This window comes from Pseudopodoces humilis, chromosome 14 (genome assembly GCF_049639895.1).
Source record: "Pseudopodoces humilis isolate 2021_Gansu_Grassland_sample_001 chromosome 14, ASM4963989v1, whole genome shotgun sequence".
Taxonomy (NCBI): Eukaryota; Metazoa; Chordata; class Aves; order Passeriformes; family Paridae; genus Pseudopodoces; species Pseudopodoces humilis.
The window spans coordinates 8,549,114-8,572,665 of NC_142213.1; the positions used below are offsets into that span (position 1 = coordinate 8,549,114).

The 23,552-nt window shown below is 44.7% G+C and overlaps 1 protein-coding gene across 1 annotated transcript; it reads left to right on the forward strand.

The window, feature by feature from the left end:
• Window positions 1–1,890: 1,890 nt before the first annotated feature.
• On the forward strand, window positions 1,891–21,672 carry HSF4 (heat shock transcription factor 4). Its single transcript, XM_005526430.2, has 13 exons — window positions 1,891–2,013; window positions 5,574–5,682; window positions 6,721–6,848; window positions 7,700–7,824; window positions 10,027–10,102; window positions 11,534–11,598; window positions 13,243–13,342; window positions 14,033–14,157; window positions 15,901–16,125; window positions 17,391–17,496; window positions 18,641–18,706; window positions 20,234–20,321; window positions 21,422–21,672. Exons 1-13 carry the CDS (start codon window positions 1,891–1,893, stop codon window positions 21,670–21,672), a joined length of 1,587 nt encoding a protein of 528 aa, XP_005526487.2.
• Window positions 21,673–23,552: the final 1,880 nt, after the last annotated feature.

Here is a 23,552-nt window from a genome sequence, read left to right on the forward strand (position 1 = left end):
ATCTCATCACAGGCAAGGACCACTGTCATTAAGCTGCTGGTTTCTACTCTAGGCCTTCTGTTGCACTTTCAGTAAAAAATGGATATGTGAGGCTGTTTTCTGTGCAGAGCTTCTGCTTGCAAAGAGGTTTTTCCCCCACAGTTTGAGAAATCTGTCTCAGCTTTTTGAATACCAGTGCAGCAGTACCAGAAAATTCCCTTGCATTTTTATTACTCAGAGTAGCAAAATCTCACTGTAGGAAAAAAGACCTTTTTTCCCCCCCAAAAAATATTTGATCTGACATTTTTAATTCTTGAAAAGTATCACTCAGCTTCTTAGGATTGATTTAAAAAAACTGTGAAACAACTGACCAAGAGATTTGCATAATTTTTTAAGTTCAAATTCAAAATATGGTGAAATTTCAAGTTTGATTTTTTAACCTCCTCTGTAGTCCAGATTGATTTATTAGTTAAATCCTAATGTGTATCTCTGTCCCTTTTTTTCTGTTTCATTTTTCTCAACAGGAACTCTTGAGAATGAATTGTAGTTTTGGAAGTTTTCCCATTTTTAAACCTGACTGAATTGGCAAAATGTCTGCTCCAGTGCCAGAACTGTGGCATTACATCCCAGAAGAAATCCTTGTCTGAATATTTTATTATCTTTCTCTTTGAGATGGACACAGAGTCTTCCAGGTATGCAGACAAGGGGCTGCAACTGTTCCTTCCAGCTCTGTTTGGCACTTCACAGAGGCCAGCTGAGAGGAACGGGGTCCTCTGTCCAAGCACCTATGCAGGAATAACCTGATTGTTATTTCCAGTGCACGTCAAGCATCTACTCCACTCTGCTGTGGCACTACTGACCTTGTGACTCCTATGTGTGATGATGTTTTCTGGCATGACTAGCACCTGCTTACATAAAATTTGTGTTACTTGCTGGGTTTTGTCAGTCACTAATGGTGATTTGGGTTTTAGGGGAAATGCCACATTCTTGGGTACACTGTCCTAAGTTGCCCTTTGAAAATGGCAAGAAAAAATTAATGCATTGTTATCCTTATTGTGACACTTATCTTGTCTCTTCTCACCTCCTGACTCTTTCAGTGCTTGGCCTTAAAAGACTCTGTAGTTATCAGGTGAGAACTCTGCTTCATTTTTTAGCAGGAATGTTGAGCTTTGCAAGTTTTTGCTAAGGACCTCAGGAAAATTTATTGTTGATTTTATATTTTATTAGTCACTTAAAGAGCAGTTTCTGAGTTGAAATGACCTTGATATTAAACCACATATATATTTAGAGCTATCTAAAGCTTTTATATTAATGATAAAATCATATTGTCTAATAGATTCTATGTGTAGCTGTTTTTAGCATCCTCTTTTCTCACTCAAGAGCAAAATAATTTCTGTTGACAAATAACATAGTAGCTAAACCTGCTTACAGTTTTGACTTTTCAAAGTTTTGCTGAAGATGTACAGCCCTGAGTCTGGCCAGCTATCGTTCATCTGTGCCAGCCAAAGTTTAGGGCAAGAAAATTCCAAAATAACAACCCAGGTGCCTTCACAAGCCTGGGATTTCTGCGCCTGGGTGTCCCACAGACTCTGGGCAGGTGGGTTTTCTCTGGTGACTTGCTCACCTCCCAGCATAAGGTGGGCAGCACGTGTTCCCTTTGCATGACGCTGCGTATTTATTCACAGCTCTGCGAGATCGGCTGCAGTGCATTTTCATTCTGTGTATTGTTCTCTGGGGCTGGTGATGCCATCCCATTGTGCTGAGTTTTTAAGAGTGCGAGCAGCACTGCTGATGTGACTCCCTGGACGCCTACTTTCCACTGGCCTGGGATAAAATTGGGTGGTTCATTCTCTGTGGGACGCAGGCGCGCCCAGGGCAATGGGACCAGTTTAGCTGGGACACTGCAAAGCTATGCAGGATTCACCCAGCTCTCTGGTGATGGATGGATACTCCAGCAATGTCCCAGCCTTCCTAACAAAACTCTGGACGCTGGTGGAAGACCCTGAAACAAACCATCTCATCTGCTGGAGTTCTGTAAGTACAAAAGATATTGGGTGTCACTAATGCCTGCAACCACAGGGAAAACCCAGGTATCAGGCCCAAGAGCTGCATGGCACAGAAGCTGCCCTGTCCTTGGCAGGTGCTGCCCAGTTACTGGCAGAGTGCAAAAAACAGGATTCAAGTACAGGAACTTTTGGATATACTTGGTATTATTTATCTGAAATATTGTGGCTTTTCTGTTTCAGAAGGGCAACTGTTTTGTGGGTGTTTTAATTATAGTATTTACACATTTCACTGAAACATGCAAAAAAGTGTCTAATGTTCAAATTCTAAGAATTCCACATGCTTTGAGAGAAATGTTTTTCACCTTGCTTGAATCTGCAGCTCCCTGACATTTGTCAGGAAATGTGCAAAGCCCTTAAAAAGTTTCACTGCTGTTTTGAAAAGCAACGTGTGTTTCTTAGCAGCCTCTCACAAATGTCTAGTTAGAAGGCAGCAGATAAAAAACACTCAGAACTCAGACTCAAATTTATAATTTAAACAGATCTCAGACTGGCACCCTAAACCATACTGGAAGATCTTTACCTGATTTTTCAATGAGACTGTGTGATGATCATGGTGATGTGGGTATATATTGTCTGTACAGCTTCATAGGGATTGATTACTTTGCTTTCGCTTCTTATTTGTCACAGGGGCACTAATACACTAAGTGCAATCACAGAAATAAAATGATTTGTCCCCTTCATACAACATTTTGATACCACATTGTGATTTTGACCTAAGACTTGCTGTAAATAACATGATTTGTTTTCAACAGGGAGTTATTAGACAAACTGTTTGCATAAATTTGTTCTCCAAAATCAAGAATATGTAACACAAGCAAATTTAAAGGGGGTGGTAAAAAAAGTCTAAAGCAGCCTTTCTTACATACACTTTGTGTCCAGTAGAATTTTCATTCAAAACCTGAGACAGGATTTGAGCTGCATTGATATCTGTGACCATGGTTGTTTGATGCTGGTATTACATGGCCATACCTCTGAAAAGCACCACGTTTTGGAATCATGTGTTTTAAATAAGGATTTTAAAGCTAGAAACTGTTTTCTAATCTGTGTAAATAGTCCCCTCTCTGTTACACTTGGAACACTGTTATTTTTAACTGACCACCACCATGCTCTGCTTTCCTGCAAGCTAACATAGGCTACAACTGCATCCTTGGAGGATTTGGTAAGGCTTTTAAGTGTCTAATTTTTCTGTTGTTGCAGGTATCCATGTTACTTATATTCTTCAGGTTCTATACATTGGTGATGTTGGAGCAGAGAGATTGTGTGCATACCTAAGATTTCTGTGTGTAATCAGTCCTTCTAGAAAACAGGACCCATAAGGACCTGTGAACTGTTTCTTAGCATGAAAAAAGAGATGGAGAGGAAATGCAGTAATGGTTTATATATACACTAAAGTGTGTTGTAAGGTGGAAAAGAAAGGTCTGCTCTCTGTGTCTGTGGTAGATTGGGAAAGAACTAATTCAATTAATTTTTTAAATGGAAGATGCAGTAAGGGAGAACTGGCAAATTCCTGGACTAGCACTTGTCTTGTCAGAGCACAACATGTCTGTCCTGGTGGTTCTGTCAAAAGCAGTTAAGATAAGCATCTGCCACGACTGTCATGCTGCAGAGTCAGTTTTGCTTTGAGCAGAGAAGACTTCCAGAGATTCTCCGAGCTTGTGCTCCCCTGGTGTAAAACAGCCAAGGCACAGCTGCAGTGTGGGAACAAACTGGCATATGCACAGTTCATCGGTGAACACACGGTAACCCCAAAGTCTCGTGTCTGTAGGAACCTTTCTGAGTGTGCCAGCTTCTGAGAACATTGTGGCCCTGAATTCAAAGGATTGGCCTCTCATGAGAGCCCATAAAGTGTTGTTGAGGTGTACAAAACTCCCATGCTTCTCATTTTACATCAGTGGGTCCAGCCTGGGACACACAGCTGTATCCCAGAGTAAAGGGACAGAAGCACAAGGGAAACTGAATAAACCAGCTCTGTCCCTAGGGCAGTGTCTATAGTGTTGGGAAACCCTGGTCCCTGCTGTCCTGTCTGCAAACTCTGTCTGTGAGGATAATTCAGCATGCAGGTTGTCAATGAATCTCTTAAGTGCTTGATCAGCCTTTGCTTCTGCTGCATAGGGTCAGGAATGATAGGAAAGACCCCCAAAATGGTCAAAGAGCACTGTTGAGGCACAGTCATGTTCAGTGTTTGCAGTAGCAAGCAAGGAGCAAGAAGTGCAGCTGACCCAAAGTCCCGTGTTGGTGAGTGTTAATTGTTAGAGCTGCCAAATGAGCCTGAGCACAGAGGCAGCTGGCACCATTTGCTGATGGAAATGTAGTGTACAGCAGCAGGGTTTGCCAGCTGGCTGGCTTCTGGTGGCCATGGGCAGGCTGCAGGCACACACCAGCCCCTCTTTAGTCACTGAGCTATCTCATGGCCCTGGTTGTACTCCCTCTTTTAGAGACTTCCAGACTTCCCTGAGTGCACCCTTGCTGCTGCAGACCCCCTGATGGGTGCGAGGTGAGACTCACTTCCTAGTGCACACAGAGCCTGAAAGCTCTTACAAAACACTGCAGCCCCTGTGGAATACCTACCCAGGCTGACACACCTCTGACTGTTGGTAATTGCACCAAACACAGCAGGAGGATGACTGTGGAGTGCTGGTCTCAGACCCTTCCCTGCCAACATGGTGCAGGCTCTGCTGTCTTTAGCTCTTGTCCCTTGAAACTCAGCTGCAGCCGAGGCAAGTCCCTAATATCTGCTGATGTCATTGCACTGATGTAGCTGTCAGCAGGTAGAAGGCCAGGCAGGGAAAGCACATGGCCTCCAGTGCATCTTCTCTGCCAGCAATCTCAGGCAGTTTGCCTTCTTTGTCAGTCATGGGTCTTTGCAATGCAACCCCAGAAACTGAAGATTTATCTGATTAACATGTGTGTTTCTAGCTTGGACTGCAAAGCGTGACTATCAACATTTTTGTGGGTTGCTTTTGTGGCTGTTTACTATTAAAAATAATCAATAAAAGGTGTGTAGAGCTTCTAGGAAAATGTGGTGTCTCCCGAGATGATTTGCTTCTTGCCTTGTAATGTTTCTTGCGCCATGTCTCCGGACAGTGCTCCCTCAGGACTGCTGTGCTCTGGAGCAGATGGACTGTGGCTAGATCTGAACAAGTAGGTTATAATGGCAGGGGTTATAATGGCAATTCCCATTTTCATGGCCTTCTTACGACTTGAGTCTTTCTGTGAAGTCCATGCAAGAGAGGCTGATCCCAGACCACCTACCAGCTATTTGGGCACAAGTCAGTGGTTTCTTTCTCACGTCCAAGACTCTCAACTAAGCAGTGACAAAAAGTAGAAAATTGTCAAACCTGCAGCCACAGAGACCTGACTGTACCAGAACTGAAAGGAGCACATCTGTCATTGAGGGTTGTTGTCACTCTTAGCTTTAAGGTGACAGTTCAGAAAACAAGACCTCCCCTGCTGTAGGACTCCTCCTGGGCCCCTCTTGTGGTCAGGGATGCTCCCCTGATTTCATCTTTGTCCTTATCTCCTTTGCAGAATGGCACCAGCTTCCATGTGTTCGACCAAGGCCGCTTTGCCAAGGAGGTGCTGCCCAAGTATTTCAAGCACAACAACATGGCCAGCTTTGTCCGGCAGCTGAACATGTGTAAGTGTAGCTCCCAAGGCCCAGGACATGTGGGCCCCACAGATATGGGGGTGACAGGAGACATGGGAGAGAATTGTACAGAGAAAAGTTTGGGGTCTCATGTATATGACTTGTGGCATTATTGATTTTGCCAAAGAAGATCTGCCCCTCAGATCCCAGACTAGTGATCTCCTTGTACTTACCTTAAATTCCAGCATGGAATTTCTGAGATTACATTTCAGGTGAGCTAAGAACTTTCATCTACTAGGTGTTCTGCCTCTTTTGCAATGATTTGGTGACCTATTATTATTAATTTTCCATTTTATTCTGTATGGAGCTTTATCCAGCTGCCAACTGTGACACCTCCCCCAGAATGTGCTGCTCTTGTGGGCTGTGTGCCCTGAGCTTATCCCTTTCACCAGCCACATCACTGAACCAGTAACAAACACTTCTCCCTGCAAACCTTGCCTTGCTGATCAGACATTTTTACCCCTTAAAGGAGGTTTAGGTGTGATTTTCAGCCACTTCAACATGACTGTTCTGATAGTTCTTGGAATTTTTTAATTGAGTAATTAAGTTCCTTAGTCAAGTTTTAACTTTGATATTTCACTCTATAGTAGCGTTTTTGTAAATTTTAGGCCAGTCCTTAAATACAGCTTAGAAATCTTTTGAGGACTTCAAAGAATCACTCAAAGCAGATTTCCAAATGTACACATGACCCTTTTTTTCCAAAAGTGGTACCTGCTGATGGTCTGTGCCTTTGGAAAACCTTCTCTTGAATCCCTGTGGCTTGCAAATTGAGACAGGGTTTCCCTAAGCTCCTGGCAGACCAACGTACCCATGGCAGAAGCACTTTCATGGCATAGGCTGCAGCAGGGGTGGCCAGTGGGATGCACAAGGCTCTCTCTTGCCCTGGGTTTTGGTGGATATGGCCCAAAAGCATGTCCAGGTATGAGCACTGACAGCTCAGAAAGTGTGAAGGGTGATCAGAAATGTCCTCAAGAGTGATGAGGGTGGGAGGTGGAGGGAGTGCCCATCAGCCATATCCTCTCTGTGCAGACGGCTTCAGGAAGGTGGTGAACATCGAACAGGGTGGGCTTGTCAAGCCTGAGCGGGATGACACTGAGTTCCAGCACCTCTGCTTCCTGCAGGGCCATGAGCACCTCCTGGAGCACATCAAGAGGAAGGTGAGGGGCACTCTGTGGGAGGGGGGAACAGGCACCTGCCAGATCCTGCTCAGCATAACTCCAGCATCACCCCGGTCTTGTTCCTGTCCTCCCCACACACATGTGCACCTGGGCTGGGGGTTCTTGGTTTGTAGTGCTTGGCTTGCATCAGAGTTTTATCTGTGTTTTTCTGCTCTGTTGCTCTCTAACACAAGATGTTTGTGTAGTGCTGCAGGGCCAGGCTTGCTTCTCACCCCTCAGCCTTTGAATTGTTACTGCTTTCCTAGAGAAATATGGCATAAATCCTGCAGGGTCCTCAACAGCCACCTCTTTTTCTTATACAAGGACAACCTACTCTGCCTTCTGTTTTCTGACTTTTAACCTGTTATTAATACCCTCAAAGTGTTCTCTTACTGAATTAGCATAGCAACTTCTGATAAGGGACTTGAGCAAAAACCTTTTGGAAATCCAAGAGTAGTACATCAATTTGAAGCATTATGTCAGACACATCCCTGTATAACATGAGGCTTGATTGAGTATCTCTGTAGTCAAAGTAGAAAGATTAAATCTATCTAGAGCAATTCCTCCCTGATACTCAAAATACTTTTGTTTTCCCCCCAAGCTGATTTGAAATAGGTCCCTACTCTGACAGGGAATGTACTTCTTCCAGGAGACCCTCTATGAATAGATTTCTCCTGCACTTTGCTCTATTTGGCTTTTGCAATAATACTCCTAGGATAGTTCAGACTCTTTGGCATGTGGCCTGTCCTGGTATTTCAGCTGGTGACAGTCCTGCACCTGAGCCACCACCTCTCTCTGTCCATGGCCCCTCTTGCACAGGTAAAATCTACCTTTTATTTTTTTCTCCTCAGGTGTCAGTAGTGAAAAGTGAGGAGACCAAGCTGCGCCAGGAGGACCTCAGCAGGTTGCTATACGAGGTACAGATACTGAGAAGTCAGCAGGAGAACATGGAGTGTCAAGTGCAGGACATGAAGCAGTGAGTTGAATCCTACTCAGGCTGCTTCTTACGGGCATTTGCTTCTCTGGAGTGGTGGATTGTGGGGAATGGTTGAAAGGAGGAACCTTGCACACTTCCCTCCCCAGGGAGCACGTGGAGCCAGGGACTGACCAGAGATCTGTTGAGACAACAACATGTAGGGTTTCTATGCACACCTGATCTACAGAATATGAATTAATGCTCAGCCTTTCTGTCTCGTTTGTTTTCCCTTCACAGATGAGGAAAGCACAGAGAAGGTCAGACAGGAAATATGTGCATAACCTGGGGACTTAGATCGCTATTTCCTCCAGATGGAAATGGTGATAAAGATGTAACTCTCTTGCACATACAAAAGTACTTGGCAGAAATTTGCTAGAGTCCACTCCAGATATTAAGAAATTACCTTTCTGCCATCATTCACCTCCAGAATTTGTGACTGGACTAAAAAATATAGTATATTATAATATAATATATAAGAACTTCTGTATCATTTAGTCCATAGACTCATCTCCCTGAGACTGTGTCATCTGACATGGCCAGAATTGTTGGGTAAGAGCAAACCAAGCTGATGCAATGCTTCCTGCATGTGGTTGCCTGACCTCCAGCTGTCTGAGACTCTGGGATTTTCTGACTCAGACATGGTCACTAAAAGATTAGGAAGTGGATATGGTTATATAAACCATGCAATTGGAGAGGCTTTTATTTGCCTCCAGAATTTTAATCTTTACAGAGAGCTTTGTTTAAAAAGCATTTGAATAATCAAATAGACCCAAACTCTTCTATAATGAGAATTCATTAATGATATTCATACACCACCAGATGACACTGTCATTCTGGGCCTTGAGAGAACTCTGCATTCTGGGAAACTTCATTCCAGCCCAGCACCGTACGTGCAATGGATACATAATTTTATCCTACATAATTTTTTAATGACTCCCACACTTAGCACATGCATGAGTTTGCACTGTGAAATCCAACTGCAACAGCAATGACTTTCTGGGTTTGCATTTGATTTAATTTTTAGGGAGTTCCAGTATTAATGATTTGGCCTTGATTTTAATTTATTCTCCCTTTTGATTTGCTTGCTCCCTCCCTCCATCTGGAAAAATTGCATTCAATTGATGAAAATAATATGACTTTTATAAACTGAGACAGAGGAGAATCCCAAGCTGAATCCCCGTTAAGCAATTTACACTGGTGAAGAACAATTAGGACATAACTCCAGTACAAGCTGTCAGACTAAGGAATGCTGCTTTGCTGGAAATCCTGTCAGTACCAGTACAGAAAGTTCACTGCAGAGATTCTTGCTGTATAAGTTGTTCTACTGTGCTCTTCAGATCTCTGGACTTTACCTTCCCAGTTCTAGCATCCATCCACACTAGAAAGACTAAAAAGTAAAAGGATTTATCAGTTTCACCTGTATGATAGGTTTTGCTGGCCAGTTTAGGTACATCCATGTATTCTAGAGATAGATTGCCGGACAAAACCTTTTGCAGCATGGACTCTCCATTCCACCTAGTGGGGCTGACTGTTAGAGGAAGCCTGTAAGCTCACCTCTATGCTGCTTCATTTACAGACAGAAAATAAATTTTCTTTATACAAGCTGGACACAGGTCTGTGCTGGGTTAGATCAGTGGCTCCTGCTAATAAAATCATTGCAGTCCTCCTAGTTCAAGGCTCTGAGATGCAGGAGCATCCTTTTATCTGCTCCAGTCACTCCCAAACATGCATTTGAACCACCACTTGTATGAGTTTTAAGCAGGTAGAATACACAGGGTCTCTGTTCATAGGATCTTGTCTTTGGGAGCACTGGTGCAGTTGTGGAGAGGCTGGGCTTTCTTGGCTCCCATGGAAGGACAGTCTGGGTGATCTAAATAAGACACAGTCACAAATCAGGCCTTGCTGAAATTCTGAGTTTGGCTTGAATGTTCCACAAAAGCATGTCCTCTTGTTACCTTCGCCTGTAAATGTTGGCTTTTCTTTATCTGTTTTTCCTCCATTCTTTGATCTATAGTTCTTTTGAGGTCAAGGAAGAAAAAGGAAAGCAGTTGTGTGACCTTGTTTGGTCCCTGAAAAGATCCAAACAATGCAAGAGCCCAGAAGTGAGACAGACTTTGCACAGTTGAATCTCCTGTGCATCATGGCAGTACCATGGGCTGTTTATGTCTCTGTTCTCATGGAAAATTTCTGTTTCGTTTTCAGGCAAAATGAAGTTCTTTGGCGAGAAGTTGTTTCTCTCCGGCAGAACCACTCACAGCAACAGAAAGTCATCAACAAGGTAGTAGTCATATAAACTCCAAACTCACTTGTACTGCCTGGTCTATGTCCTCCTCTGATCTTTTGTCCCATAATCTCCACACTGTGATATTGCAATGTAATTATCTTCCCTTTCTTTTAAACTGTGTGATGCTTTTATGTGTCCTATGGAAACAGGTCATTAACAAAGCACAGACAGCACCCTTAAGCAAAAGACTTTAATTTCCCTGACAGTCCTTTTTGTGATGTTAGAAACCACTTTTCTGTTGAAATCCTGAGCAAGAGAGCACAACTCTCACTAATTGCCCTGTGTTGGCTATGTTCTGTTTGTACCAATGCCTTTGGGCTTCCCAAATCTTCCTCTTCCATTTGTCCATGAGAGGAGCCCCACTCCTGCCAGCACCAGTGGAAAGCTGGAGGTGGCAGAATTGGCCACCCATTGACTCACTTGGGGAATGTAACAGCAGCTATTACATTTTCTGGTGTTACTGGTATAGCTGAGGAATTAATGTACAACCTTTTAGGCTGCAGAACCATCTCCCTTAAAATCTAACATGACCAGTATAGAAAAGGCTCTCCAGTGATTCCTGGATGGTGCTGACATGACTGAGCACGTCACATACCTGGTCCCCATGTTCTGACCCTCACGTGGCATCACGGAGTCATAGGACTGGCCAGAAATGCACGAGGTTATCAAGCCTTCCTCCAGCTCTGACGCTGGACCAGCCACATGCTTCATAGAGCTTTTGTAGAGGCTTTTATGCAACTCTATTTTATTATATTGAGCAATGAGTAAGAGCCAGCTGTGATATATAATAATAATGCTCTCTTTGTTTGGAGGTCAAAGCAGAGCATTAAGTTCAAGCTGACCTGGGAATATGTTGCTAAGTGATTTCTCTCTAAAGCTACTCTGCTTCCTTTTTACTGTCCTGTTATATCAACACTGACATTTACAGAGCTGAAAAACTCAACTGAAAGAGCTCAGACCTCCATCCAGGCTCTCCATAGGGAGTTGCCTCTTTCACTTGCAAAGTCTTTGTCAGACTTTACAGCACCCCTTCTAAATGTCTCTGAAAACTTTAATGCATCCAGGTCTAACTCCAGGCCTTGGAATGTTTGCATGTGCACTTCACAGGTCTGTTAGGACCAGCTGAAGTTCTTTGTGCACAAAGTGGAGAGAGAAAGTGCTGAGCACATGCATCCAGGAATCTTTGCACAAAGCAGGCACCTGGCTGTGTCCCTTGAAAGCCTGGCAGGCTGTTTGAGTTCTTGGACAGCTCATTTCTGTTTTGGTCTCCAATGTCTCATGCAATTTGGCTCCTACATTCTATGGCTGCTCCCAGCTTTGGGGTGCTGTTGGGAGGGAGGAATGTGTGAGATAAGAATGGCTGTGAGAGCAGGGAGTGCTGAATCACTCTGCTGATGAACACCGGATTTTGATCTCTCCTGACAGCTGATTCAGTTTCTGTTTGGCCAGCTCCAATCAAGCCCCAGCAGCACTGGGATAAAGAGGAAGCTGTAAGTACCCGTGTGTGGTGCACACGCTCACGGGTGCATAATGCTGCCCCCTCACTAAAAGCACAAGCTCAGCTCGCCCAGGCAGGCGGTCACCGGACCAGGGCTCCATGGTGATGGGAAATGAATGGGCTGAAGTGCAGAGTCAGACCTGCTGACAGGCCCCATTCACTGCCCTTTAGAGAAGCACCGTGTCAGCTCGTGACCTTCATTTGGGGAACACAGCACGCAGTGGGACATGGGAGTGCTAACTAGGGCAAGGCTAAAGGGCAGGACCCCACTGCTGGTCCTACAGGTTCCAGTTTTCCACTTGTCATCTGTTGGAGCAGGGCTGGGCCCAAACAGCCCACAGACATCTTCAGTTTGACCTACAGTCACTGAGTGTGGTGTGTATCCACACTTGGTGGTGTTAACCTGCAGGCCTTACAAGGAGGAAGGTGGGGAAAAATTTTAGCTGAGGGGTATCTTTAGATAGGCTCTTCAAGGCAAGTGAATAGTGACTTGAATTAGGAAGCTTAGTGCCTTTCAGGAGAGCAGCTATGCCTTTCTTGCCTTGTGGTGCTTGTGATTAAAAGGAGGGAAAGAGACTTCTGAATGGAATTTGCTGAGGACAGGGACCTGCCTCCAGTTCCTACCTTTATTACCTTGTGGCCTTTGACAACTTAGAAACTTCTCCATGCTGCAGAGAAAGGAGCCAGACCTCCCATGAGTGACTCAAAGGAGTCAATTTTCATGAAGTCAGTGTTCTTGACTGACTCCTCCTGTGAGGGTTGTAAAGGCAATACAGGATTGAATGCATGAGCCCATAATCTGTACAAGCCAGCAGGGTATGTGCATCTCTCCCTACCCTGTCTGCTGAGTCTCGTGGAAGAGTTAAACACTGCAAGTAGCAAAGAAAAGGGCTCAAGGGGAGAATAGAAGCTGCTGAGTTGCTGAGGTTCATGACGGGAATTTTTCCTCCAGTAGCTTGGGCAAGCAGAGAAATGAGATGCCAGATCTGACCTCTAGTTTTCATGGTCAGGGCTGTGTCCTCCCTGTAAAAGCTTTGCAGCACAAGAAACGTCTTAGACAACTGGTTTTTTGTAAAAAGAAAAAAAATAATTAGTGAGAAAGTGTGCTGAAAAGGACAGGAGAGCACAGAACTACTTGCACAGCAACTGTTTTGACCCCCTTATGGTGAGGGATTACACTTCACACAACCAACTGCAATTTGCAAGGTAATTTGAGTTCCTGCTTCCTTGGAAACACAAAGGTCTGTCTTTCAGAAACCTCAGCTCTTGTGTGTATATCTGCATCCTTAGCGTTTTATCTTTCATGATTGTGTTTTCCTGCCTCTCTTCTAAATGGCTGCAGGAAAAGATGGTATGCAGCCTGGAGCTACTTGGTGCAGAGCAGAGTGCTGCCTGGGGGCTCTGGGTAGGTTTGCGCAGGATGGGCAGGTCTGCATCCTTCCCTTCTCTGTTTGTGATCTCCTCCAAAACAGTTTTTTGTCTTCCTTGCCCGTAACACCAGGCAAGAAAGACTCTTACAGCTAAGGAAAACCAGAGGACACGGGGGACAAGAGCTCTTGGCTGAGGGATATTTTGTGTATGAGCAGCCAGGAGCCAGTCAGTACCTGCTGGAAGACAAAACTGTTTCTCTTCACAGGCCTCTGATGCTTGACAACGGGATCGCAGCTCCACCAGTGTCCAAGTTCAGCCGGCATTTGTCTGCAGAGCCCCTCCATGACCCCTATTTCATACAGTCGGTGGGTTCAGCCCAGCCTCTGAGCTCTGTGGGATGGCTTTGGCCAGGGGGGGAAATGTTTGAAACAATAACAGAGATTATGGAGTTAGTAATTTGGCAAGAGCTTGGCAGTCAAGAAGAAATTAGGTTTGCTAGCTGGGTGACATTTAAAACTTCTTCAGCTCCCCAGTTTCACAGATGCCTTCATGAGGGAGGCCATGAGCTTTGGTGGGGAAAGGCAGACCCTACACACTGAACTCTATGTTGTTACCCCAGCCTGGTTCACCTCGAGGGAAGAGAGGAAGAAGTGAGTTCTAAAAGTGGGATTTTTGTAGCCTCTGAGGTGTCCCCACCGTCATCAGAGCAGACACCAAGCACTTCTGTCATGCAGTTAAAATACATGAGCTGGCATGAGAGGCCCATACAGCCCTGTTGGATCTTTCCCTCCAAAAGAAGCTGAGCAGTCTAGGCAAAATGTCAGACATGGTGAAACCTCTTGGTTGCTGACACTTCACAGGGTTTATTTCACACCTCTACCTCTGTGCTGTTGGAGGAAAAGTGAGAGGAAATTATAATGTTGCATAGTAGGTAAAAGCTTTCTTGGTTTCCATACAGGGAGGACAGTGAATAAACCCTAACCATCTCAGATAGGGCCTTGGACTTGTTTTGGGGTCAGAATGATAAATCTGTATGACTTTTGCTTTCCTCTTAGCCATCGACAGAGCCTGCCTCTTGCTTAAACAGCCCTGCAATCACTGGAGGACCCATCATATCTGATGTTACTGAAGCATCACCATCCAACATCATGAATATGCAATCCCCTCCTGAAAATGACAGGTAAACATGTTTGTGGTTAAAAATAAGGAGAATTGGGTATAAACATGCCTATGCAGCTCTTCTCTTGAGTTTTTTTGTGGCTGTAATTCTACCAAAGTTTCTGTCTGATTCACAAATCTCTATAGAGATATAGGATGGAATACTTTCTTCCAGTTTGCAAAGTGGGTCACATTTTTAGAGGCATATAATAACAACATAACTTTCAAAACAAAGTCCTGGGTTTCATGCTGAGAACTTCCACTCTGCTTTTTGAGAAATATTCCATGTTTCTTTATATTTTGTCGTCAAGACAGGGACTGTCTCAGACTTAATCAAATAATGAGATACTAACACTTGCTGGGTTTGTTGAAAGAGAGAAAGGAGGGTTTCCTTTGGCTTTAGCAAAGAAGAAACAATCAAATTTTACATCTAACAGCTAATGAGAACAGTAAGGTTGCATCACAACAACTTCCGATGTTTGACAAATTTTCTGTGAAAAGGCCCCAGTAACTTAAGAACTTAATGCAGAGTATTTTAATGCTTATCTCTTCCTGCCACAGACATGCAGTGTATTTAGGGCTGGTAGCAGAATAGCAAAAGCTATGTCAGTGGAAAGTAAGTAGACAGATGAATCATGGAAACAGTTTCTCAGGCTTAAAGGCAAGGCAGTTATACTCTAGAAATTGCCTGTAAATCTGTTGCATAATTGAAACCATAGCCGTAAAATTAACTAGAAGCATGTAAAGAGCTTCAGATTTAAAAAAAACAAACCTGGAAGCCATTTCCAAGGCAGAAAATCTTTAATATAACCTTCAAGTTAAGTTGCTTATTTCTACTAATTACTGAGTGCCATCTGGTGGCTTCTGATCTGTGCTGTGTCTGCATGACTTTAGCATCTGAGCCAGCCATGGCCCCAATCAGTTCAGGTGTGGTACTTCCTAAGTCAACTGCACTTCTGGTGGGAATTTAGGCCCCACGAGATGAGAAGATGATCAGAAAGGAATGTTGAGGAAAGCTCTGTAGTGTCACATACTTTCCCTGTTATCTCCATGCCTTTGTCACTTTGGCTCCAGCTGTGCAGGTTCACAAGGAGCTCTAAAGTCTCCTACAAGTAACGAAGGGTAGGCTTTTACACACAAAATGCTTCTAAACAAAACTTCATTGTCATTTGTCCACCTGGAAATAATGTGGTGTGCCTCTCCCATTGGAAAATACAAATCTCTGCCTTCAACCAAGTAAAACATCTGACTATGACTGTCAGATCTCAGCAGCTTCTGTTCAAGTCCTGAAGGGCTACAAGATCCTGACCTGTGTCATTGGCATCTCTAGAGTGCTTGCTGATCCAATCCTAATTCCTGCATGGGATGGTCTTACTGATCCCATTCCTATCTCTAGGGTGGAGACTTTTCTTTTTCAGGGGAATCTCTCTAGCTCAGTGTCCCTTTAACCTGTCCATAACACTCACCCAAGAAATGATGAGTGCATAGAAATGTATTTTCTGTATTTGCAAAACAATTGAATAGGGAAAATTCATTATAGCTGTGACTGATGAAGTGACTGCAGATACTCCAGCTGAGCATGTTTCTGGAGCTTGCTGAAAAGAAAGAGGCTGCTGGCTTCATTTGCCCATCTGAGGAAACAGAAAGACCTTCTGGGGCAGTTTGATGGGCAGTGGAAGCAATGCCTTGTGCTCCTGCCCTTCCCAGCAGCATGAGGCCTTTGCAGAGCAGCTGTGTGTGGTGCTCAGTCGTGTCTCTGATGCAGGGAGAAGTGCCTCATGCTGATCAAGGAGGAGCCAGTGAGCCCTGGAGTGAAAGCCAGCGCGGAGCCTGAGGTGCCCCTGCCCGGCTGCAGGACCTGCTCCGAGCCCCCGGTGCTGCCGGTGGCCATGGTTCAGTCTGTCCTGGAGGGCAAGGGCAGCTGTGGTGCAGCCCCACCAGGGACATCCCAGCCACCTGAGAGGAGAGGCAGGAGGGCACTGCTGGACAGGTGAGGCGAGCCAGGGAGAGCTGTGGCCCTGCCTGCTCATGGCCCTCTCCTCCCATTCCCAGGGTGGGGAGGGAGGGTGACTTGGAGTAGCCAAGAGCAGCCTGGAGAGCTCCATCCTGTACCTGTGGCACCTGCTGGAGGACGACTCCTGAGTCCCAGGGGACAGTTCACTGAGGGAGGGGGCATGTGGATCACTTGCTTGAAGGAGCCAGCAGAGGAAGAGCTGTCAGAGGATGTGCATCAGAGCTGTGGGAGCAGGAAGAGGATTTTTGCATTGAGAGAGATTTGCCCAAGTGAAAGCTAGAGCCCAGACTATCTGTATCTGCAGGCCTGCACTGGACTGTGCTACACCCCTGCCCAGGGGACTGGCACTGTGATGTTAGGCTCAGCCTCAGGGTGATTCCAGTGAGCCACTTCTGGGGCTGTGCTCTGAGACTAAAACCCCAACAGCACCCATGTCATGGGGCAGTGTCCAGGAGGCCTCCCCTGCAGAAGGAAAGCATGGTGCAACTGGGTGGATGATGTGGAACTTAACTGCAGTTCATTCTTGGTAGCAACTGCAGCAATGTAAGGAGGACCATGAGGGAGGGGAACCCAAAACACCCAACAGGGTTATCAGAAAAGCTTCCATTTTCCTTTAAGTCCTTACAGAGAATAAAATTCCTCCTTCTGAACCCACTTGATGCTTAAAAACGTATTACTAGAAGAAAAAGAATCCTTTTTTAAAGACCTGATTTTAAGAGAAATTTTTTATAGCTGTTTTGGGGTTTAATCACAGTAGGGCCTCACTGTTGCTCATTTATCTGAATGTCTCTAGTAAATCAGCCTGCAGGGTAAATGCCTGCAGCTAAAAGTCACTCCTTTAAAGAGCGTTAGTTAACAGTAATTCCAGCATCTTGGGCCGATGAGAGTGGCAACACAGCCTGTTCTGGCTCTAAGTGCATCTCTAAAAGGATTTATTCTAAGGACAGCTTTAATTTTCCAAGTGTTAAGGAGATGGGCACAGACTATCCACCCCCAAACCACGTGTCACCCAGGAGAGGGATTGTCTCATCTCCATCTGCCCAGTCCCCTGTGTGCTCTGCCGAGTTGTGCTCAGGGATTAAATCAAATTTTATGGCATAAGCCCAGGCTGACAGTGGGCCCTTGGTTTTCAAAATGAGATTTAAACATAAACATCCTTTTGGAAGGCTGCTCAGTCCTGCTTTCTGTAGGTTTCTATGCAAGTTTCCTTTGTGGCAATATTTCCCCTTGTGTTTTCTCAGAACAGATATTTCAGACCCGTTGGAGGGCACTGACTGGAGCCTGGAGGGGCTGCAGCTGCTGCTGAGGAGCCAGCAGTACAGCCTGGAGCCTGCCAGCCTCTTGGATGTGAGTGTTGCTGGGAAGGCTGCATCGAACAGAGCTGTGAAGTTCACTGAGGTTCCTCTGGGCTGTGAATCAGGTCATGCTGTTTGTTCTCATGTGGCATTTTATCTGCCACATGTAGCCTGTGGAGTCACAGCTCTGTTTTGACCTGCTCATAAGATTTCAGCTTTAAATTGTGCCTTTTTTATTTTATTTTATTTTTAATATTTGAACTTCTAGGAGCACAAAACACTGCATTTGGTGAAGAAATCAACATCAGACCTGACACATTTATGTAAAATAAATGTGTCAGGTCTGATGTCATAATATGACTCTCTAGCTAGTTTGTAGGGGTTAATTTATTTTCTGCATATTTTACATCTTAGATATTCCTAGATTGTGTATATGAAAGGTTTTTTGCCAATAATCAAATAACTCTATAAGAAGAAAATCTATATGTCAAATATATGTCCCCTTGAGGAAGTGCTTCAGATAAAGGCATCTTGTAAGCTTACATGGATAAACAGAATGAAAAGTAATTTTAAAAAAAATCAATCTTATTCTCTTCAAGTCAGTTCCCAAGTGTCTGTGCTTGATTCTGACTTTACAGAGAGCTTTGCTAATGGCCTGCTCTGTCACTGACTGTCGGTTCCTGTTTCTTGTTTCTCATTAGGAAGCGTTTTCCTGTTACTGACACACTTCTCTCTCTGTGCAACTAATGTCACAAGAGTGAGAATGAATCATGAAATTGGCCCCAGATCAACAGCTCCTTTTCCCAAATTGCTCCGAGTTCTCAAGAAATTGCCACCAAAGCCGTAATGCAACAGTAACCTGTTCTCTGCTACTAAATTCAGAATACTTTTAAAATAAGTCATGTGAATCTGGAAGTGTCCTAGGACTCAAGAGCAGCAGAAAAAGGCTTTGATTTTAAAACCAGCATCCTGGTTTGTGACAGGACAGTGGCATGGGGTGTCTGTGCTGTGCCTCCTCTGGCAGGCAGCAGCACAAATGCCCACAGCCCAGCCCAGCTGTGCTACAGGTCAGCACAGGAGCCTTTGTCTGCAGCTTCAGTGAGTGCAGGGCTGCACCCTCCAGCAGGCAGGGGAGGGCATGAGAATCTCAAACCATTACACCTTTCAGAGCCCTAACTGTATTTTTGTCCCAACAGGTCTTTAATCCAAATTTATCTCTGAGTGAGTGGAATTTGACTGAAATGGAAGCCAGTCTGTCCCCGGTAAGAGATGTGTATTTCTGAGATATGATAATAACAGCCATAGAACCCCAGAATGGCTGAGGTGGAAGCAACCTTAATGTTCATCCTGTTCCAAACCCCCTGCCCACTGCAGGGACCTCTTCCCCTAGGTCTCCTTGCCTAAATAATAATGGAACTGTGAAGCAGGGTTTGTGCATAACTGAGGAAGTTATTTCATAACCAGAGGGGAGAGTGGGCTAAAGCACAGCACGTAGGCATCTCCTGGGGGCAGCAGGAGAGTGTTGAATTATACTCTTGACCTGGTTTTCCCACTTAGCCAGGCTTTGTCTGGAGACAAGCTCTGACTGACTGTTGGTGTCCTGGAGTCTTTAATTGCAACTGGCTGCTCTAAACTTTCTCTGAGTGAGAATGTCACATCCTACTAATACCATAGATTTATAAAGTGTCTTTGTGCCAAAGCTCTTTATAAAATATGCCTTTACAAAGTGCAGCCATCCCTGTATGTTTCAAGAGCAGTAAAATACCATGCAATTAGAACAGAGGTTCCTGCATGCCCGTACATGAAGAACAAGGAGAAATTGTTTGGCAGTATTTGTTTGGAATTGATATTTACACAGACATTTCTGCAGTGCAGAAAGAGCAGGTTTAATAAACAGTGAAGGAAATTACAGGCTCGGAAGCATTAAGGTTAGAAGTGTATTGCATGGCTGGGTTCTTTCTCCTGTGTGACTGAAAGCTTGGATGGTTCTGCCAGATATTTCTAGAGATGCACAGGGAGAGTGTTATCTACTCTAATGAAATGCAAAAAGGCCTCTAGGCCTTCTTCATGATATCAACATCCTTTTTAGGTTTTAATAATTTTGAATTTACTAGGTAATTCCACTTCCTGAGTGTTAGGAATGAGAGTGTCTAAGATAATAATAGTTAGTATTAATTAGCAAGTCTTGGAAGCAAGGACTGTAACCTTTTTAAAAGCATTGCATGAGAGAAAAGGCCAGGAAAGGAGGCTGCAATGTTCAATAGTTCAGTCCTTGAGCCCACTAAATTTCCCAGGAGCTCTTGCTTGTCCTACAGAAAGTCATGAGCATGGAGAAGCCTGGAAGCAATGCATGCAGGAGCTCTGTGCCTAGAGCACTGTGTAAGCAAAAACTAGCTTCACTTAAAAGACAGTCATAGGAAAATGGAAAGAAAATCTCCTTCCTCTTTGTTTCTGGCTGTAGAGGACTGGGGTTTGCTTTGTATGGCTGCCACAGTGACACCAGCCTGGGCCTTCGTGTGACGTGAGCTTCACACCGTATTAGCCAGTGCTGAACTGGGGATTACACCTCCCACAGTCCTTCAGGCACATCTGCCCTTGAGCACATGGTGTGGCTGTTTCAGAGAAGTGCAGCGAGGCTGGGAGGAGAGGCCGGGCAGGGAGGAGAAGCTTGTGTTACTGGTGGGTGTTGTGCCGTGGGGTGAAGCACCGGTGCTCAGACATGGCCTAGTTCTAACAAGCTCCCCTGTCTTTGTATAATTGTACATTGTAGTTTATATTTTTGCATCAAGATGCAGCGACTCACAGTGGATCTGGAGAAGAGTGCAACTGAGCTGCCCTCAAAAGTGTTCAACCCACAATTCAACACCACCTGCCCAGGTAGGAGCACCAGCAGCTCTGTGCACTTGGCAGTGTGATGTCTTTCAGGCAGCCAGATATGATGTCCAGCATTGAGAGATTGCCATTTGAGGGAGAAAACCACGTCTGTCATTTTACTTTTGTGATTGTCAGTCAGCAGGGTTTCCACAGCAGCTGCTAAGCCAGTTCCTGAGCTGTGGGAAAAGGGTGGGGGATAAACTGAGGGTAAATGGAACCAAACTGGTTTGGCAATGGGTCCCCATCATGACTGTCAGTGTTTCCACTGCTTTCTCTGCCTGTTCATTGCCACCTTAGAGCAGTGTGGTGATCTCAGTGGGTAGGGGTGGTAAGAGCTGTACAGTCCTGGGTTTCCTCTGGTTCCTGCTGCAGAGGAGGTGCCCCAGTAGCTGCTGGGAGCCAGAGGCACAGGTTGTGTGTCTCTTTCTCCAGACCTTTTAGCAGACCTCAAGGGAACAGTCCATCTGATCCACTTGCTGACTGATAAAGTGTGTCATTGACCTTAGATATGAATCCAAGAGTGTTGTCCAGGTTTTGGAATCATGATGAGTGTTCATGTGTGTTCAGCTGTTCAGAGACAGACCTGAAAGAGAAGCTCTTGTTAGCCCCAGTTTGGTGCTGTAGCCACCTGAGCCTGCCCCAGTTGTGATTCATTGTGTGTCATTCAAGGACTTCCAGCCTCAGCCTCGTTCATGAGCACCTCAAGGGCGTTAAAAGCCCAGGTACACTGAAGAGAGTCCTGGAGCACCCCCTGTTTGCAAAAGCCTTTCTGGTCCTTCTACGAAGAAGGAGAATGATACATCTTTAATGAAGGAGAAGAGCAGCTGCTCTCATACTCTCCTCAGTGTCTCCAACATTCAGTTTTTCACTTGTGAGGCATCTCAGCTTTCAGGCAGAACCCACCTGGTTACCTGCAGAGACTCCCCTTGATTTTAATGCGCTTTTGAATGAGTCCAAGTTCTACTCAGATGCTTCCAAGCCATTTTGCTGGAGTGAGGCTCCTCAGTTGCTGCTGCAGTTGGGATTTGTGATTTTTCAGTTCTACTTATGTAAACCCAGGCAACCTGCCTTCAGAAGCTGAATTTTCTGCTCTCCATTCCCAGGGAAAGATGTCGTTCTTGAAAGTGCCCAGCAGTTCCTCCTCGACCGTCAGTCCATCTTTGGGAACGACCTCATCAGCTTGCCTGAAAATTCATCACTTTATGTTCCTTCTGAAAATACAGCTCCCTACATGTCCTCTGTGGGTGTCCAAGGGGATATCCCTCTAAACCTGAGTTCTTCAATGGACAACAGCCAGCGATTTAGCTTCCAAGAAACAACTCCCTCCCAACCATCCAAGCATCCACAGGTTTGAATGTAAAGAAACAAAACTGACTCAGAAACCCGTAAGGGAGTTTATTTTTGTGCCCTTTTTTTTTTAATGAGTAGATGGAAGTGTTCAGTAGCTGTTGCATTACCCTCCCTGCACCTGGATTTCAGTGTTTCTAAAAACAAGATACTACTTCTGGTGCTTGCTCCAAGGGGGAGTGAGAACTTGCCAGGATGTTTTTTTTTCCTTGAAAATGCTTTAGAAATTTCAAATCTTTTAATAAAATTTAAGTGAAAAGTAGCTTTAAAGTCCATCTGAGACTTCATAAAATAGTGACCCTGACTAGTGCCCGCAATGGCAAACTGTTGGATTTTATTGGGGCAGCACAGATTAGCTAAAATGCCTGACCCTTGTTGATGCTGGTTTTTCATTAGGAAAATATTTCTACATGCCAGTCCAATGCTATAAAATAATTTTTTAATCCATTTTCTGGGTTTGATGGGATGCACCTGTTCATCCTAGGGTGAATAGGAAAATGATCTCTTGGGGTGTGTAGAAGCTTGTTTTCTGAGTGACCCCACCAAGAATGTGCCTCTGGCTCTTAGGGGAGCTAGAAATCATCACAGGCTGCAAAACATCCCATGCTGAGTTGAGAGCTTTTGTTGTTTGGGATTTGTTTTGCCCAAATTTATTTTCTCTTACATAAAGGTAGGGCACTCCGTACTTAAAAAATATAAAAGGGATAGACTTTTCTGCACACACGATTTTCCATGTGCAGAGAGGGCTGAGGGAGTGCATTCTGGGTTTTGGTGCTGGCTAAGTATTCCATGTCTAGTCCATTGGTTTTTTTTTCCTTGGCTTTGACCAGTTCTATTTCCCCTGAAGAAATGCCTGTTAGTTTATTGATGTATAAAATCTGATTAAACAGTTTAATTTATTGGATCCCTTTATTAGAAGGACTCTCAGCTTCTCAGTGTAGGAGAGAGGCAGAATGGTTAACCCACCATGTCCCACAAACTTTTCTTCTGCCCTTTGTGCATCTGAGACCAGCCTTAAAGGCTGAACTAACCTTCCCCATCCATGTGCTTTCTGACAACTGAGTTTCTCAACAAAGCAGAGCTTTGTTTTTTATGCTGTAGTTCTAATGAGAACATATTATTTATCTCAGTATCTTCTACCTGAGTTGCTTTTCCTTAGGAAGGTTACCCAAATGCAGTAGCACAGACCCAGGAAATTCAATTAACTCAGGCCTCCTAAGGGCTTAGACAGGGAGGTTTAAACTGTGCCAGTATCATTTGAAGAAATGCTCTGCCTGCCTTCATTGCTGTGACAATTCTTGGTTATGAACCATATTTCATTGTGGTCAAGCAGCATACACCCCAAGGTGTAGCTAATCAGACAGATGAGTGCAGGCTGAAAATCTCCTCAATAAGATGAGCATTTTTAAAATGGACCTTCCTGTCACAGCCCTTTCCTCCATCCATTTATCACTATGTGAACAAATGTGTTAGTTTAGAAACATTCACTTTTGAGCACATTTTTGCCCAGCTGATTCCTGCGCTGGGAGCTCTGTCTCTGCCTTGGTTGTGTGGTCTGTGCAGAAGTGAGGCTGTGAGAGCTCCTGAATTAATCCCAGGCACTGCTTTTGTGCTCAGGACTAAGGGAAAATTCCAGCAGCCCCCACTGGCCTGGTATTTAGATGATGTGCTTGAGTGTATCCTGGACAAGGTTTTTCTTTTTGACAGATTTGTGCTTAGAAATTTCACCTAGCTCAGCCCGTTTCCAGCCCATTTTACCCTTTCCAGCAATGGAAAGTCGTTGAGTTGCACTCTGTTTACTTCTTTTCTCATAGGTAATTGAAAACTGCCTGTGTCTCCTGACACTGACAGTGTATGTTCAAGATTTACACCCTTCTCTGAACTTCC